This window comes from Nannospalax galili, unplaced genomic scaffold (genome assembly GCF_000622305.1).
Source record: "Nannospalax galili isolate Female #2095 unplaced genomic scaffold, S.galili_v1.0 scaffold1654, whole genome shotgun sequence".
NCBI lineage: Eukaryota > Metazoa > Chordata > Mammalia > Rodentia > Spalacidae > Nannospalax > Nannospalax galili.
Window position 1 is genome coordinate 479,906 of NW_008334135.1, and position 20,140 is coordinate 500,045.

The window sequence follows — 20,140 nt, forward strand, 5'->3', positions numbered from 1 at the left end:
ACTACCATCCCACAGGAAGGCACAGATTGTAGATCACAAGAAGCTAGAATAACCCTAGGGGACCTGCAGAAGAAGGGAACATGTTTGGTTTCCTCAACTTATGTCATCACTAATTCCCCTTATAGGAAGTCTCGTAGTTCCCTAATTCGTACTGTTAAGTCAACTTCTGATAGAATATATTTCTAAGCCCCAACAGGGACCTGGTGGGCATATACTTTTGGTTTTGCTTGATGTGTGACAGCAAAACATCTGGAATTAGAATCTAAAAAGGGAAGCCTATGTGTACTGTTTTATGTTCTTCCTCAAATATATATAGTGGGCCTCAATTAAGAAATCAGATTTAAATAACCATACACCAACTGGAGTAAAGAGAGCAACCCTGGCTATTCTTCTACCCTTTTTAGTGGGAACCGGTATTTCAGGTTCTTCTGCTTGAGGAGTTTCAGCTTTGGTTCTGGGAGATCAAAACTTTAAGATTCTAAGCAACAGAGTGGACCAGGACATAGACTATCTTAGAAGTTCTATAGGACAATTGGAAAAAGAAGTAGACTTCCTAGGAGAAATGGTTTTGCAGAACCTTAGGGGGCTGGACCTTTTGTTCTTAAAAGAAGGTCTTTGTGTAGCTTTAGATGAAAAGTGCTGCTTTTATGCAAATAATTCAGGAGTGATTAGAGGCAATCTAGCTTTAATAAAACAAAACCTGTATAAAAGAGCCAAGGAACTAGCAAGAGCCTCAAATTGGTATGAGTCCTTCTTCTCCTGGTCTCCATGGCTGACCACTCTCTTAACAGCAATTGTGGGCTCCCTGCTTTTATTAATTTTAGGTGTTACTGTGGGCCCTTGCAGCTTAAATTGGTTACTGGGATATATTAAGAAGAGAATAGGCTCTGTCAAAATATTGGCATTACAGGCTCGATATCAACCTGTAATAAATGCGGATCAATGATTTCATCCATATTTTAAGAAACTGACCCCTTTCCCCCTTACCTCCCAGGAGAATGCAGCTCAACCATTTGAAAACAAAATTACTATGATATGACTAACTGCTGATTTTGGCTTCTGTAACTTGCTTGATTTGCTATTTTAGGGCACCTTGACATGTAAACCATGACCACCCTGCTATTCGGGGACCACCTTGTCAACATTCCTTTTGTGGGTTTTAGCTTTAAAAGGTCCCCTTTCACTCCCTCTCCCCTTTCACTGCAGCACTCTAACCCTATAAGGAGACTGCAGTCCAAGCTAGCTTGAATAATAAAATCTTTTATCCTGATCTGAATTGAGTCTGGTGTTTTTTTCTCAGTAGTCCTAGGCCCCATAACACATAAGTAATCTCAATAAACTCACTGGTTTCCCAGACTGTAGCTTGGTGGAAAAAAAAGTGATCAACATCCTTAGTAATTGAGATGCAGACAAAAACAACTCTAAGATTCCATCTTACCACAGTCAAACTGGTTAAGATCAAGAGAATAAAAATACCAGCTGTTGGCCTAAGATATGGAGAGAGTGTTCGTTCACTGCTGGTGGAATTGCAAACTCATCGTACCACTATGGAGAGCAGTGTGGAGAACTATCCAAAAACTAAAATTGAATCTACCATATGACCCAGTTATATCACTTCTTGACATATACCCAAAAGACTCATCCTACTCTACAGATATTTGTACATTCATGTTTGTTGCTTGTCTTTTTACAATAGTTAAGAAATGGAAGCAACCTAAATATCCCTCAAGTGACAAATGGTTGATGAAAATGTGATACATTTACACAATGGAGTTCTATTCAGTTGTAAGAAACAATGAAATTATGAAATTTGCAGTTAAATAGATGGAAGTAGAATCAGTTATACTAAGTGAAGTAACACAGATACAGAAAAGCAAGTGGCACATGCTCTCCCTCATTTGTGGGTTGTAGCACTAACCCATGTAACAGCAGGAGATAGGAAAATGTATTAACTCAAAAGCATCCTGAAAAATACACATACGATATCTCAACTGTAACGCATGTGCATGTGCTACCTGAAGGCTATATGAAAAATATGCAGTGCCAAACAGGAGGAACCTCCCTTTGAGTTGTGGGTCAGAGTAGTCCAAGAGACTCCCAAAATAACACAGGTTGTTGCCAGAGCCCTTGATTACCATCTAGACCTTGAAGGTAAGACAATGTTGCTGAAATCAGGACATACTTCAGACACAGGACTTGGAACATTCCAGTTGGAAATGACCTAAAAGCCTTCTCCCTGAAGACTAGCTTTCATAGTTCTGGAGGACAGCATGCAAGCTTCTAAGGGATAAAAATCAACTAATGGTCCCACCCAGTTCTAAAGCCTAATAAGCATGAGTGACACAGCAAACGACCTCTATTGGTGCAGTAGTGACACTGTTATCTGGGGGATAATCAACAGCTGTCTAATTGGACTTAAAGCCCCCTCAATGGGAGGGAAACTATGGATGTCACTGTAAATATAGCCAAATACACATGGCTGGAGAGGTCATAGATCTTAGAGTAAACCCTATCTCTGTCATATCACTAGACAAATGAAAATTTTCACCATATGCTAAATATACATTTTTATGTTTACCTACAAATACAGCACATACCACTAATCAAACAAGTTTCTTTTGGCAACCGATGGAGAGTCTTACAGAGTTCCATAACTGGTCACACACAGAGAATATATGTCTGAGAGATGCCCAGCTCTAAGTGACACATCTACAGTGGAGCCTCTACTCTAAGAATCATGGACCATAGCGGAATAGGGGATAAAGAGAATGTAAATTCATTCCCCAACTCTCCCTAGCGAAGCTTCCTCATACAACATAGCGTGGTTCACACAAAAGGCCACCACTATGTTTTAAAGAATAAGAGACTGTAGAAGGTGTTTTCCTGAATAATTTTCCTATATTAAACATCACCCACCCATGGCTCAGGTACCATTGAGAAAAATGAGGGTGGAAAGATTGTAAGAGCCAGGATTGGTGCATGAACACAAGGAAACAAGCTTTGAGGCCATTGGAAACTTGCTCATACGAACTTGTAGCAGTGGTGACAGCATTCACAAGACCCATGCCAACACAATCAGACAAAAACATAGCATAGAATGAAGGAAATGGGCAGCAGGTCCCAACTCTATCCTAGGAACTATTGGCAACTGATTATTGCTGAGTGAAGGAGAGTAAATATTCTTTAAGATCTCTAGATAGGCTGACTAGACTCCAGTGGATGAACTTCCACTGAAGGACATCTGGATACAAATGCTTGACCAGAGGACTTAATATATATGGCTGCATGCATGAAGGCCAGTGGGTCACTATGGTGGGGCATGGATGAGGGAGGGAAAAGAGTCTAAATCTGATTAAGACCTATTATAGGAATTGCACAGAAACTCAATAAAAATATTTTAAAGACGGGGATATTGCACTGAGGCAGGAGCACAGTTGGTAGAGTGCTTCCCTAGAATCCATGAAGCCCTGGGCTCAGTCACTACATAAATTGAGTGTGGTTTTCAATGCTTGTAATCCTAGCACTCTGGAGATAGAGGCATGATGATCATAAAGGGTATGCTTAGCTGCTGTTCTAGTTTGTTTCTCCATTGCTGTGATAAAATGCTCTGACTACTACCAATTCTGGGAGGAAAGGGTTTATATGTCTTGTGTCTCCCAGGTCACAGTTCATCAGGGAGCCCAATGTAGGAACTCACAGCAGGAACCCGGAGGAAGGACTTGAAGCACAGACCATGGAGGAAAGCTTCTTACGGGCTTGGTCCTCTGACTGCTGCTCAGCCTGCTTTCCTATGTAACATAGGCCCACCTGCCCAGGGTGGTACCAACCACAGTTGACTGCACTTTCCCACATCACTCAATAAACAAGAAGATGCCCTACAGACATCACCACAGGTCAGTCCAATGGAGGCAATTCACCAACTGAGTCTCCCCCTACCCAGGTTTGTCAAGTTGACACTAAAGCTATACAGAACAGCTATACAGCAAATGGAAGTCAACCTAGTTCACATGAGACTATCTAAAAGAAGAGAGAGAGAGAGAGAGAGAGAGAGAGAGAGAGAGAGAAGAGAGGGGAGACATATACCCAGAGATAGAGATAGAGATGAGAGAGAGAGACAGAGAGAGAGAGAGAGGGAGAGAATATAGGCCAAGCATCAAGTACAGCCTAGCATATAGATTTTGAGTTTATCAATTAATAGATTTTAAATATTTGCTGTGTAATTTGTGTATGTTTATATGATGATATGTGTTTGTGTGTGTGTGTGTGTGTGTGTGTGTGTGTGTGTGTGTGTGTGTGTGTGTGTGTGTGTGTGTGTGTGTGTGTGTGTATTTTCATGTTAGTTTGGGCTCATGATTGCCATAGTACTTATATGGAGATCAGAAGACAACTTGGGGTCTCAGACCTGACCTTACCCCTTTGTTGAGCCTTTGTTTCTCTTGCTCACTGTTCTATACTTCAGGATTGTTGACAAATGAGCTTCCTGTGATTCTTGTCTGTGCTTTCCATCTGCAGTAGGGGCAGCAAGAGCTTTGAATGAAGGTTGATCAATGCTCCATGATCAACCACTTGTGTGAAGTGCCTTAAAGGGAGCAATGTAAAATATTATGAAATTAAGATTATCAAGAGAGTTGGATGATTCTTCAGGACCCAGATCACTGTTCCTACTTTTCCCCATCATAACACATAAGCAAAAAGCAGCGTTGATACGTCTGAGGTAGGAAATATGAGATGATATTTCTTACCTGGAAATCAACCATACCTTTTTTCACTCAATCTATATGTAACAATACTTTATATCTTTCCTACAAAAAATGTTCATACCTTAAATAATTATTATTTAAAAGTTGACTGTTCATATAATCCCCTCCATATATTGACCAAAGTATCTAATAGTATGCCTAACATCAATAATTGTATACTAATAAAATAAATGAGCATTAAATGAAAGAAGCCAAAATTGTCCATTTCTATTTTTCATTTAATAGCCTGTAATCTGAATTATAAATTAAATGTAAAATGAATATTTATCTGAGATAATTTGTTATTGTGTATTTTCCATAATTAAGTGAAGGCATGCTAATATTTACAATTACTTAAGAGATCCTTGAAAGTGATGGTCCTTGAAAATCAGTAGTATTTGTGAGAAGGGAACTTTTCAGTGCTCACCTGGGAATGATATAATCATCTCTGGTGACTTGAATTCACAGTTGAATCCAGAGGCTCTTCAGAGACTGATTCTCAGTGATAAACAGTGAGAGTAAGAGACAGTTTAGCAGCTTTAAAATCATAACAATCTTGACTATCTTATCCTACAATGAATTCTCATTTGAAGAGGTAAGATTTTTGGCTTCGTCAGTAAATTGAGAATAAATATGTATTTATGAATTATAGTTAATAAAAAAGTCAGGCAGAATCAAGCAATCTTGTACATAAGAGAGAAAAAGAACTTTGTTCAATCAGCTTATATTTCATTAGTCAAATTATTCTGAGTAATCAGGCATAAACTGGGTTTCAGAGAATCCTTATTTGTCCAATCACTCATTAGATCAGCAACTATCATAGTCTTTTTCATACTTTTGCATATAAAAATACCACTCAGCCAAAAATGCATTTAACATCCAAGTTTAAAACGCTTTTAACTTGCCAAGTATGAAATGCTATGATGGCATACTGCAAGTGAGTATCTTGTGGAAAGACCTGGTCTGTTCATTGACTGAATGCTCAAGCATCACAGGCTCAGGATGCTGTGGACCAAGATAGTGACCTCAAGGCAGAAGACTCAGGAGAGGAGACTCAACTAGCATCTAGTGAGTGAGCATCTCATTAATAAACTTTGTTGAAAATCACATTAGATGTTCCTCATTCTTCTCTTAGCAATATTATTACAGTAGAAAAGGATTTGGAGTGTCTGAATAAGTGGAAAAAATTATAGTGTTCTAAACATTATTCACATTTTACATGATAATCGGATTGATATTTCAAACAACTTAATAGAGCAATGGCTTAAATGAAATATTCAAAATAATTATTAATTTGTAGTAGGAACTTATTTTTAGTGCAGAACTCTTTCTATTTACTCCCAGTTCTAGCAAGAAAATTTATTTATCTCTTTAAAAATTAGGATGTGGTCTTGCTTAACTGATTGAATTTATAGTCAGTGTCACCATTCAAGCACTTCTTTCATGTATTAGCAATCAGAAAACTGAAAAGCTACACTGTTGTCTGTCTCTAATGTCCAAGTGTTCTCAAATTCATTGTAACTCTTCAAATGCAAAAAGAAATGAATAAGTTCGGCCTTTGTGGGATACATATCTGACTCTAATATTTATTATAAAACCTTAAGTTACTTAACATTTTCAAATTGTTCCCTCTCAACAATGGAAGTAAATAATGTATGTAAAATTATCACATACACACGAAAATAAAACTTTACATAAAATTTTACAACATGTGCTTGTGATTAGTAAGCATTCAATAAGAGTTAACAATTACTTAAGTCTTTGTTAAGTAATTCTGTGTTTGTACTTCTTAACTATTTAATATGCTTGTAATATTTACTTTATGATTTTCAGAAATCTACCCTATTTTACATTTATTTATTTTGTTTGGGTGGACTGAGAGAAATGGAGTGACAGCCACAGCACATGTGTGGATGTCAGAGGACAACTTTAAGGAGTCAGTTCTCACCTCCTACTGTGTGGGTTCTTGCAATGAAACAGACTGTCAGGCTTGATGGCCAGTGCCTTTACCAGCTGAGCAGTTGTGCAGGCCCAGTTCTCACACTGTAAATCTTAAGCTATAAAGACACTTAGGTACATTTCACATAAATACATGCAAAGACAAGTTATAGATTATGTGTAGAAAATTATTTAACATTTCTGTTTTAAAATTTTTAAGGTACAGTAAATGCACAGAAATAGATAAACACTGAGAGTCTAGAGTAAATGTCATTTGCTCATCAAAACTTTTTGTAATGATGTATTTCGTTATATTACCCTACACAAATGTGATGAACAAAATGCAGCTACTTATTTATAAATTGTTTCATGTAATGTCTTCATCACAGCTTTATTTTGGCAGCAGCTTCATTGTCCCATGGCTTTACTGAGGAATGGGAACCAAACTGCAGTGACCGAGTTCATTTTACTTGGCTTAACAGATGATCCAGTATTTCAAGTCATTCTCTTGTTCATCATCCTGTGTATCTACCTGGTGACCCTGGCTGGAAACCTCAGCACAGTCTTTCTAATCAGAATCTCTCCTCAGCTCCATCGCCCCATGTATTTTTTCCTGAGCCACTTGGCTTCTACTGACATTGGCTATTCATCATCTGTCACGCCCAATATGCTAGTTAACTTCTTGGTGGAGAAAAAAAACATCTCCTACCTTGGCTGTGCTATCCAGCTTGGCTCAGCTGCCTTTTTTGGGACAGTTGAGTGCTACCTTCTTGCTGCCATGGCTTATGATCGCTTTGTGGCAATTTGTAGCCCATTGCTTTATTCAACCAAAATGTCCACGCAAGTGTGTAATCAGTTGATTGTAGGATCATATGTAGGTGGTTTTCTTAATGCTTCCTGCTTTACCTTTTTCTTTTTTTCTTTTCTCTTCTGTGGACCAAACAGAATCAATCACTTTTTCTGTGATTTCGCTCCTTTAGTTGAACTTTGCTGTTCTGATGTCAGTGTCTCTGTGCTTATTACCTCATTTTCTGCAAGCACTGTTACGGTGGTCACAATGTTAGCCATAGCTGTCTCCTATACCTACATCCTCATCACCATCCTGAAGATGCGCTCCACTGAGGGCCGCCAGAAGGCCTTCTCCACCTGCACCTCCCACCTCACTGCAGTCACTCTGTTCTATGGGACTGTCACATTCATTTATGTGATGCCCAAATCCAGTTACTCCAGTGATCAGAACAAGGTGGTGTCTGTGTTCTACATGGTGGTCATCCCAATGTTGAACCCTCTCATCTACAGTCTCAAGAATAATGAGATTAAGAATGCTTTTATGAAACAGCTTCAAAAGAAAATATTTTCATAGAGACGTCTGTTAGTTGTAGACAGTCACCCTCGAAAATGGACCATCAGCTCCGATTTGGTTATTAGTGTTCTCATTAGTCCTTTTGCCACATTTCCTTGATCATTGTCCACACAACCCAAAAGATATTTAAAAAAATGAATTAGGGTGGTGACTCATGTTTAAAACTTTTATTTATTTCACCAATTTCAGAATAAAATTCTTATTATCTTCCATGATTCATGGGGGTCTTCTTGGCTTACTCTGATTTGCTTTTCATTTGTTGAGGTTATCTGGATCACTGACAATGCTAGTTCCCATCTGACAGTTTTATCTCACTCTCTATAACAACAGAAGCTTCTCAGTTTTCTTCTCATCTTCAGCCTACCTCAGGTTCACCACCCACCACCACATCTACCCTTTACCAGTCACATCACTTTCACTTATTGTTCCAAGGTGTGTCCTAATTTATTAAAGGTGATTTGTTTTCTAGTGTGCTTTGCAATGATGCCTAATTTTTATGAGAATTGCGGTATTCATTAACACTGATAGAATGCCCCAGTTGGGAAAACTGAAGTCCTATGAAATTATTGCTGGCGTTGGCATTATCACTCAGTCACTTCCCTCCTTCCTTGGAGGACTCTTGGTTGAGACAGTCTGTTTCCCAAGACAGCCTGTCTCCTTGAGCAAGTAGTCTCAAAAAGAGATAAAAAACGCCCTGTCTCTCAAAATAAACCAAAGAAAAAGGTACCAGGAAAAAGAGGGCCATACATGGGTTACAAAGTTCTCAAGAGTGCCCCTGATCCACACATAGTCAGCCATAGTTATGACCTATAAAATTCTACCAGCCCCTCCCCAAGAGCAGCGGTTGCTTCCAATATAAAGGAAGGCTGTTGTCATACGCTGTGCTTGAATAAACTCCATCTTGTCTGAGGTCAGGTAGGATCTCCTTTTTTCTCTCTGATTGTTCCTGTTTTCTGTGCCCTCAAACCTAACAAACATATCTACAGTATTTACTTGGTTTCTAGAATACAATTAATACTCAACAAACACGTCTAGAGGAATGAATGCTTAAGTGTTTATCCCATATCTGGCTGCTAAACAATTTCAATGCTCTGTTATAATCTTCCAGACAGAATCTGATCAAAAAGATGGAAATCATTGGTGTTTGATGTGTCTTCCCTATGTTCTCTCTAAGTTATTTCCGAACATGACATGCCTCCTGTCATTGACTTATTATTTCTCTATTATCCAAGGACAGCTTGTACCTAACAGTCTGAACATTCTGACCTCAAGCATGGGTTACATGTTCATATGGAAGCCAGTTTTGTATTTGGGGAATTTGGAGTTCATATAACTAAATTCCTAAGATCTCATGAGGTAGTATGTGCTTTAAATTTTTAGCAGATATTTGGAGATGTTTCTCTCATGATAAAGACTAGAACAGGCTATCAGGAGAGAAAGGTATGAAGTTCTGGTCATGTGAGTTGTTATAAAGAAGAACATGGGGCAGGCCAGATAGCTCAGTGGCTAAAAGCACTTGCTTCCAAGTTTGACAACCTGAGTTTGACCACCAAAACTTATGTAGTGGAAGCAGAGAACCAACCCCACAAGTTGTCCTGTGGCCTATACACAGATATACAGACACACATACACACACAGACACAGACACACATGCACACACAGAGGCAGACACACCAACACTAAATGTAGTAAAATGTTTTGAAAAGAAGCAAGGAAGCCAGAGATACAATACCAGGGGATGAGTTGTAGAATATAGGGAAAACTGGAGGGACTGGAGATATGGCTTAACAGCTATAAGCCCTTGTGGCTCCTGCAGCAGACCTGGTTTATTTCTTAACACCCACATGGCAACTCCGGTGCCATCTTTTAACTTCTACAGGCACCAAGCACACATGTGATCCACAAACACATATGCAGATAAAATACATCTTTATAAACAAGAGATTGTGTATGGGTGGGTCTATGTGAACTTAAAGAATTTTTCTCCCTTCCCTGGGTCTTGAATCTCTCAATAGATATAGTCTGATAGATTTTACTAATAGGTAAATTAGACTTGTTTTTACTCCGATAACTTGGAACCTCAATAGAAGTCCAGAACAGGTTAAATTTTGTGATTAAAGCTATCTAAACAAATCTAAACATTTTCATTCCTTGCATGAAGTCTTTCAGTATTTCCTTTCTGGATAAAGTGCTCCTTCACATGAATTTATTGCTTTTAAAGAACAATTTCAGGTGGACACCCCCTAGCACCTCTCCTCAACACAATTTTACTTTTATATCTTTTTTGCTAATGAAAATTAAAAATACATAGTTATTCTAATTTTATAACATCAGTGCACATAAAACTATGAGACTGTCCACTTGCTACCCTCCTTGATTCTCTCTGTTCTCACCACATTCCTAATACCTCATAGATGGGTACAGGACTGTCCTCCAGTCCAGGGAGACATCACCTCCTGAGCTCAGCTGTGCCTGTTTGCCAAAGATCTAAAAGGGGGCTTGTTGACTGTTCTGTCTTGCATAGAAGGAAGGGCAGAGAGTCACAAGACACTCACCTGAGTATCCAGTCACACCTCCCAAACACTGTGGGCAATTTGATTCTAATTTCACTTTGCCTCAGGGAAGGGCTGGGGTACATTGGCTGTGGGAGTCTAAGGGAGGATTTCTCTATTTGCATGGATATGGGGAAGCCATCAGCCATGCTACATCAACACTTTCCAGTGATACCTTCATAGGGAGCACCCACACTTCTGTAAGTACCCCTCACCCATTGTTCTGTAAGTATGCCTAATAAAGCTCATTGGTTTCCAACAGTAAAGTTTAGTGGGATCCAAAGGGAGGAAGGAGGAGGGCAGTAGATGTTTCTATGATGAAAACTGTGGCAAGATTTATACCTAAGGCAAATCTGGTGAGATTCTTGTCTAGTCAGTGTTCCTAAAGAATAAATTGACAAAAAAATAAATTCTGTACTAAGGAGTTTCTATAAGGTTTTAAAATCTGAGGAACAGTTCACAAAGGGCATACAGAAGATAAAAACTGTTCCAGGGCTTGATAAGGCTCTCTGAAGATTAAACAAGTTACATTTTTCTCCTGAGAAAAGTTATACTAAGGGTGAAGGCAGTTTTCACCAATAGGCCTCCCCCAGCAACCAAATATGGTCAAAGGAAAGACAGCAGATATGTGTGCTAGAAGGCACACCCAGGGCCTACCTGACTCTGGTAACCAACAGATACAGCAGGGACAAGAGGCCTTTATTCCTTCTTAGCCTTGTGCAGGGTCAGGCAACTTGAGCAAGCACCAATGAATGCATCAAAAATTAAAAAAAATACAGATATGCTCCATGTAAAATCCCCAGGATGTGGAATGACTCCAAAAAGATAAGAAAGATAGTGAAGAACTAATGAAGTTAATGCTTCTTACCTATGCAACATAGATGTGTTGAGAGAACAATTAATACAAATGGATAAAATCTTTCCATGCTGTGTTAAACCATGTCTATGTTTAATCTAGTATATAATGTTAACCTCTGGGTGTTTTGCAGATGTGAAACCCATTTGAGAGATATTAAGTACACTTGAAACAAATGCTAGCTATAGCTGTAAATTCTTGGGAGCTATATTGTGGGGTGAGACATGAATGATACCCACTAGATTGGTTGGGAAAAGTCTATAGTAGCCTAATTCTGTAGATGCCAGAGTAACCAACTAATATCTTATAAAATAAAAATAAAGCCTCCCAAAACTGTACAATTGTTAAATAAAAATTCCAGTATTGGGGTGTGTAGCCCCCCCACCCCGAGCTGTTGGACAGAGACCATGGAGGTCCTCAAAATGCTAAAGGCTATTGTTACTAATGTCAGTTGCACTGGGAAGAGATGATAAGGCCCATTTGCTGAAGACACTGCATGATGTGAGCTCAGGAGATGGAGAGATGGAGCAGCTACTATGCTGGACACTCCCTCCCACTGGATGGATGGCTTTCATAGTGCCAGATGGCACAATGCAGATGGGTGGGGGAGAATTATTCCATATTATTCTGCTGGATGATGGCTCCCATGCGCTGCATGCTATTGACATGTCAAGCAAGACGTCCCACCTGCTGGTGCAATAGTGGCTCAACTAATATGTGTGCAACCGACAAATTTCTGATTGGACATAGGACCCGCTCCTAAGGATGGGACACACCTCTGGGGCTATAGACCAGACCAACCCCTTGTGGTAGAGGAGGTTATATACCAAAATGAGGAAGCCACTGCATGTGTTTTGTTAAATGAATATAATGCACCTGTTAAGGTATCCACTAAGCATTTGTTTTTACACCCATAGGTTAGATAATTACAGCAGTCCATGATGTTCATTTAGGTGTTCCTGCTTCATTTCATTTGTCTTTGTAGTAGAAAGATACGATACCACTGAAATGGATCAACAGCTACATCTTGGAAACAAATAACGAGAAGGCCAAAGAGTTCAGTATCTCACCACAATAGAAGAAAGATCATCCTGTATCTGTCAACCCCTCCAAGGCTCAGGTACTTTTGCAGAAAAGGCTGGTGGAAAGATTGTAAGAGCCGGGGGAAGGGGTAGAGTGTTGGGTAAGTGTGTCCTCCATGTGGAAAGCCAGACTGGCAAACACATGGATAGATGGGTTCTTCTCTGGCTTCTCCCCTGTTTACATCAAACTGGTTTGACCCTAAGATTCCCTGTAGGAAGGGAGGGCAGAGGGAGACAGTCAGCCCTCCTACCCAATCATCCAGCTTTAACTGCATGACTAGAAGTGACTAAGGATAGATACAGGAAAAGCCATAGAGGAAGAGGGGCTTTGCCAACTTGTACCAGGTACCCCAGGTCCGGAAGCTACCAAAATGTATAGCAAGTTTAGAAAACAGCCCAAGGATGCTCATTCTTTGTAAGTAACCCCTCATTGCCATCATATGCTCTGTTAGTAAGTGCAATACATATTTTTGTTCCCTAAACTGTAGTTTAGAGTTTGGATATTTTCTCAATTTGTCATAAGGACAGTGGGAGGAGGGAACCAGACACCATGTCCACTGCCCAGCAGTAATTTTTAATACATTATATGACTGTAGCTCTCCTCTCCATGAAGGAGAAGTGAAATATCATCTCATTACTTGAAAGGGATTTAGACATTCTGTTGTGTCTATTGGGACAGCTGTGAGATTTGAGTGCCAGTATATGTCAATTCTTTTTGCATATTATTTTTTTATTTTATTTATTATTATTTTTTATTTTATGTATATAAGTGTATTGCCTACATGTGTGTAAGTGCACCCATGTCATGCAGTGCCTGTGGAGGTAAGAAGAAGTTGCATATCCTTTGGAACTGGAATTACCAACAGTTGTTAGCTGCCGTATGGGTAGTGGGTGTTGAACCTGTCTTCTGTAAGAGCAGTCAGTGCTCTTGACCACTGAACCATCTCTCCAGCCCCTTTCTCTCTATTCTCTTTAAAAAATTTTTCACTTAAACTTACACTGTCCATGTGTGTACATGTAGTGTGTATGTGTGTGTGTGTGTGTGTGTGTGTGTGTGTGTGTGTGTGTATTCATGGGTGCTTGCAGCTGCAAACATATGGAGTCAGAGAACATTTGAAGTCAGGTAGTCAAGCTTGGCAGGAAGTACCTTTACTTGATGAGCCATTTTGTTAGTCAAACTTTCTTCATTTTTAACACTTTTTCTTTCTTTTTTTTTTGTTAAAAGAGAAAACATCAGCTGGCCTAGAACGTGGCTGGAATCTCTCCAGTTCTAACTCTTCAGACTTTTTGAATGATATTTAAATATGCAATTACAAAAAGTAAATTATTTTGTGCTCAAAATGCCTAACAGTTGTTAGTCTTTTTATTTTAAACCCCTTCAATAAAGTGCATAATGGGATGGATGTTGTTCAAGCACTACATAAATAAATGCTCAAGAATGTTACTATATGCTCTGGGAATGCCTTATCTGTGTCAATGTGGGGAGGAGCTGTTCACACTGCCTTTCACAGGCTTGTCCAACGGTCAGCGAAATTTATGGCTGGCATATATAAGTTCACATGATAAATTTTTATTTCCACTGAAGTTTAGGGATGGAAAAATTAGAAAGAAAATTTAAAAACATTTATTTGGCTTGGTAGAGGATATACAAGAATATAGAACAGAATTCTTTCCACATTTAGCCTTTCTAGGAATGAATTTTGATCATCCCTCATAGGCAATTTTATCCCCCATTACCAAAACCAGAATGATTCAAGATGGATCCTGGGTGTCTTAGTTTGTTCTTCAACGCTGTGACAAAACACTCTGACCACTACCAACTTGGGGAGGAAAGGGTTGTCCCTGAAGTACATGGCCTGTGAATGTTTACTTCAGTTTTTCCACATCATCCGTGATGGTTTTCTCATTGTATTCTTAAACAATCTCAACTGTCCTTATGTTTTCTGGGATGTTAGAATTAAGTAAGTCCATTCGACATGATTCTGTCTTCTCTATATTACGGAGCTGCCTAGCTACTCATAGAGAAGGCAGAGAGATGCACTAAACTGTGATTAAGATTTTATCAGCAGAATAGAATAAAAGATAGATGGGGGCTAGGAATGCACATAGGGCAATGATGATTATGGAATATAGAATACATTCTGATGTGAAGATCTAGGAGAAGATGAGAGAACGGTGAAGAGTTGGTGAGATCCAGAGGTCAGAATTCCTAGAAGTACGAAATGATATTTGTACTGAATTCAGTTTCCTAGAGATTTCTCAAATTAAGTTTATCCTGTGGTACACACTTGAATAAATCTTATGTTCACTATCCAACTGACCTTGCATTTTCTTAAATCATTCATTCATCTACACACTAATGTACATGAATTAGGCACCAAGTGATTTGAAGGCATAGATAGTATAGACAGAATGACCCAGCCACAATTCTCAAAGTGTTGAGAAGACTGAGATGAACAATGCTAAAAATAAAGATGTTTAAATGATACTTTTGAGACATATGTAGAAGTTATCTGGGAAAACATCGTGTTGGTGGTCTCAAAACTTACCACAGGAGCTTTAGGTGAATGTTTTAATTTTCATGTATGTCAAGATGAACTTCACTCTGGACTTCAGCTCACTAAAGTGAATATGGGCACCATCATTGTTGAGTCACATTCTTGTCAGCAAGCATTTCAATTAGACCCTAGCCCAACTCCATTCTCAAGAGCCTACAAATTTGGATTGTAGTCTTACAGAATTATAAGTTGTAGCACCCTTTGGAGCCACCACACAGAGCTAAGTCTTAACATTTTAAATAAGGCACATGCTTATAACACAATGTCAGAGTGGATATGAGCATCACTATGGTGTAGGGACAACATCTATATGGAAATGCCATCAACATTGGAGCCCTACAGGCCTGAGATAAGGTTTTGGTTTTGTCACTGACAATCTGTGTAACCTAAGCAACTGACATATACCACACAATACGCACCATGGCTCGGCTCTACTTATAAAAAAGAACATTCTGTCATAGGAATTCTTGATTTGAATACATGAAATACATAGTGCTACCACGTATTAATCACAGAAGTCAAGAATGTATAACAAAGCATTAATGTTTTAAGCAGTCAATGTTTAATTGTGTATAAGAATGAAACTAAACATCTCCATACACCTCTACTAACAAAATAGGAAAATTATGATTTGTCAACATTTGTCTCAACAAGAAGGGTGAGTGGCAGGAATTGTCCATGTAAAAGAAGGCTACAGTTATAAGAAATGGTGTCATGTGGGATCTAATCCCTTGAGTAACTTACTTGTTCATTAAAATTCCACTGAAAATTCACCAGGACTTTGAAAATAACACATAATCATGTTTATTTAAATCCATGTTACCTACTGACACATTTTCGTTGTTTTGCTTGCATTAAATTTGTAGGTGAAAACTTTAGTGGATTGCTAAAAGTCACTCAAGAGCAAACAAGTGTAAAGTATTGTAAACATGGCTGTAACTCAAATTTAAAAGTTTTCTGGAAATAAAATTGTTTAAGATGCTTCTCTAGATGATATAATATTTACATTTATACTATTACTTAAATTTGTAAATAGTTGGAAATTCATAGGCAAATTTAGGAGATAATAATGCAGATTGTTTATTTTGACACTGTTCCCCCCAATAGGATCATTTTGCCAACTTCTTTCTGGTAGCAGGGTACACAACAATCACATTAGCACAGCAGATGTTCATGCTCCTGCCCACAACCACAGAAATTTCCTTCTTAGCCTAATTCTCTCTTTAATTTCTGACAGCGCATACTGTCTTCATTTCTACTTTTTGTCATTTCAAAATTTTTTCCTTATGTAACATTGCTCTCTGTATGTTTCTTGTAATCGTTCCCCTGAATTCTACTACTGACTACATTGTTTCCTATTTCACTTTCTACCTAGCTGTATCATATTTGTTTAAGTGAATTTATTTTAGGTAGCATAGAGTTAAATCATTGATAAAAATCTGATCTTCCGTATAACTCAGGACCAATGATGGGTGAAAAACACTAAATTAATTACATTCAGTGTTGGAAAAACATGCACTGGTGGGAAAGTACAAGCACTGGCTAAACAACCTTTCCTTGTGCTTAAGAGATCAGAGCTGGAAAGGTGGCTCAGTGTGAAAAGACCTTGCTGCTAAGCCTGACAATGTGAAATCGATCCCTAAAACCCATGCTGGATGTAATAGAGCACATCTGCAACCACAGTTCTCCTATGGCTGGATGGAGGCAGAGTCAGGAGAATCCCCTGCAAGTTCTGGGTCAGCTCACCTGGAGGATGCAGTGGGATGGAAAAGAGAGAAACTGCCTCAAAAGCAAGGGAGGGAGAGAACAGACTCCTAAAAAGGTATTCTCTGAGTACCACGTGTGCTTGGTTGCAGGTGCACCTCAGCACTCACACACAAGCATACCCACATAATGATTAAAACAAAAACAATGTAAACAACAATAGAGAAACAGAAAAAATATAAATGCTAGAACCCTTAGTTTGGCTTCACTATGGTCAGTTGAGAAAGTATCCTTCAGACTGATTTTCTCCCCTACATAATTAAATTTTTCTGGCTACTTGAAAGAATTTTCTGTCTTTGTTTTCAAAGTTTGATTAAGGCACAACTTGCTCTGAATTTCTTTGGGTTTTTCAAAATACAGTGTTGATAAACCTTCCTGAATCTATAACTAAGATGATATGGGGATTCATATTGGTGTTGACATCTGTTTTCTCATTCAGCAGGTGACAGGCTGTCATTAACGGTGTGCCTCCTTTGCAGTGAATCACTAGACATTCACCGTACATTGCTTTCACTGATGTTTGGAAAATAGCACTTGCCTAGTGGAATTTTTTAATAGATGCTTTCAAAACCTTGCCAGCTAATGCAAGACCAGATTCATCTTAGTGCTTCCATTATTTTCATACTCAAGTTATGATCTTTTGTTGTTGTTCTTGCTTTGGTGGTTCTTACTTGTAGTATAGAAATATTGGAGATCATATTATGCTGGGTCAAATTCTTTCCTTGGTTAGCAGACAGTCCACCTCTTGAGCTGTAGCTATGAGTACCAGGCATGTGTCTGTGCTCAGCTTACTCCTGAGTTTAGCTCATACAAGTCTAACAAAAGTGTGTGTGACTCCTGTTCCCTCCTTCCAGAGAGTGATGTGGACATTCAGCACCTCCTGCCCTCTACACTCCTTGCTGGTGAAGATGCCTGTCTTTTTTGCCTGTCTGTCCTGGAGGAAACTCTGCTCACTCTTGGGCTACAATGCCCACAGGGAATGGGGAAGTGGAGAACTGCTTCACACTGGGTTGTTGCAGGTAAAGTTGGAGCTCAGCTGCCCACAGGGCCTTCACTTGCAAGGGTAGGCATATTACTATCTAGTTCCACAATGCACCATCTCACCAGGTTTAGGATTGCCAGTTGACAATGGAAGCTCATTTCACCAGCAGAACTGCCAGTCCATAAAGAAGGGATAGGGGTAAAGTCAGCCCCTCCCTTGTGTCACCTTTTGGGAGTGAAAGGATTCTATTCTTTCATTAATATTTGTGTGAACTTGTGGCCCAAGTAGTTTATGTTTTGATAAACATAAACTTTCCCTCATTTTTCTCCTTAGGAAGCACAGGCTTTTCTTAGGGCTTTGTTGTCTATGGTTTTGCTATGTCTGTTGAAAGCCCTGGGTTAGATGCTCTGTATTATCCTCTTTTTCTGTGAAATTATAAGACACCCAAGATTCACTGCTGTGTTTTGCCCCTCACATCCAGATCTGATGAAGCAGTGCTCCTCCTTTACCTCTCAAAGGACTGCTATACTTGTTTTATATGGTACATCTAGAGTTTCTTTTTAATAATAAGGACCTGAAGAGTTATTCCCCCTCTTACTGATTTTGTTTTGAAAGGTCTAATATGAAATAGGATGCTGTGTTCGGAGGTGGAAGTTTCCACAATTGGTAGAGAGTTTACCGAAAATGGTGGAAACAAAGTCCCCTGGAAATAAAAAGTTCTCCAACAGGTTGTCTTTCTAAGCTTCCTCAGAGTGTGGGCCTTATAGGATGGCAAAGAATGAAGAGGACTGCCACTTTGACCTTTTAAAACTTTAACTTCTTTACTTCCTCTGAAATATATTCATAGCCAGCAGAATATATAGTCAAAAAAGACATGAAGTTGGGAGGGGCATTTTTGGGTGATATTAAAAAGGGTGACATATATATATATATGATTATATTTCATTGCGTACATGTATTAACATCTCAAAAATAAAAATAAAAAAGTTTCTTCTAACTATTCACTACTTTACTACTTTTTAATGTATCTGAGCTGACAGATTACTAAATCCTTCTGAAATCCATGAACTATGTGAACGATTGAGACGGGGGAAGAGGACATTATTTTGGAGGTCTACGTGAGACAGCTACAACAGTATGTGATAATGGGTACACCGAGCATTCAGGATGGGTGCAGAAGAGGGTACTCCTAAACTTGCTTTTATTTGGAGCTCTGAGAAGTCTTCACCAAGTGGTCAAACAATGTGCAGGTTGATGGCTACAGCCTCAACAGGTTGTTGCCCATGTGAGGACAGACAATATGGCAGGTAGTCATACTGTGTGTATGAGAGTTTTGGGGCAGCAAAGGATTTGGGCAAATTTGAGGATTTCAAATATGACTCAGTGATAAATTCCTAGACTTTATGTGCTCTGAAGTTAAGGAGAAAAATATGAGACATTGAAAGAAAATGACTGTTAGCTATTTTTCTTATTGCTGTGACAAAGTATTTGATCCAAGAAACTTAAGGAGGGAAAGATTTATTGGAGGTAAAAGTTCGAAGGTTCAGTCCATCATGACAGGGAGCATGATGGTGGGAGTGCAAGCGCCTGGCCACACTGCGCAAATAGAGCAGGAGATAAATTCTGTTGATCAGATCTCTTTCTCAGTGTCCTAAAGTCTTATTTCTTTTTTTGTGCATATGAGTCAGTGCCTGAATACATAATATGCATATGACTCCACATGTGAGCCTGGTGTCAGCAGAGGGCAACAGAGGGCATTGGATACCCTGGAACTGGAGTTAGAGATGGTTGTGAGCTCTCCTGTGGTTGTTGAGAACTGAATCCAGGTCTTCTGCAAAAGCAGCCATTGCTCTAAACCTTTGAGCCATCTCATAGCCCCCTCACTTTATCATTTTTATTCAGGTCAAAAACCAGCCCCAGAAATGGTGCCACTCCCATCCCACATTCAGATTTTATTTTTTCATCTCAATTAACTTAAGAAAATCCTGTACAGATATGTCCAGAGTTTTGTGTTATAGGTGATTCTAGATCCTTTGAACTTAATAATCTGTGTTTATCACCACAACAATTGTCATCAATGGCTAGGATATACTAAGAAATATATAAATATTTGGAAGCTTTAAAAAGAAAATAATTTCTTTCAGATTTATGTCCATGGATGAGGCGTAGGGAGTCAATTGGAAGAGGGTATGGGATTGAAGAAGAAAGCTTATGTCAGGGTTTGTGTTAGTATCATCCACAGAAGCAGGATACACACATCTATAAACATACATACACACACACACACACACACACACACACACACA

The 20,140-nt window shown here is 39.0% G+C and overlaps 1 protein-coding gene across 1 annotated transcript; it reads left to right on the forward strand.

Annotated features, from left to right (window-relative positions):
- The first annotated feature begins 7,094 nt into the window (after positions 1–7,094).
- LOC103730975 (olfactory receptor 493-like) lies at positions 7,095–8,040 on the forward strand. The gene has a single exon (XM_008829285.2). It carries the CDS (start codon positions 7,096–7,098, stop codon positions 8,038–8,040), a length of 945 nt encoding a protein of 314 aa, XP_008827507.1. The 5' UTR covers position 7,095.
- The last annotated feature ends 12,100 nt before the right edge of the window (positions 8,041–20,140 follow it).

Coding starts and splice junctions, on each gene's coding strand:
- LOC103730975 (XM_008829285.2), top strand. CDS start 7,096: ATGGCTTTACTGAGGAATGGGAACCAAACTGCAGTGACCGAGTTCATT.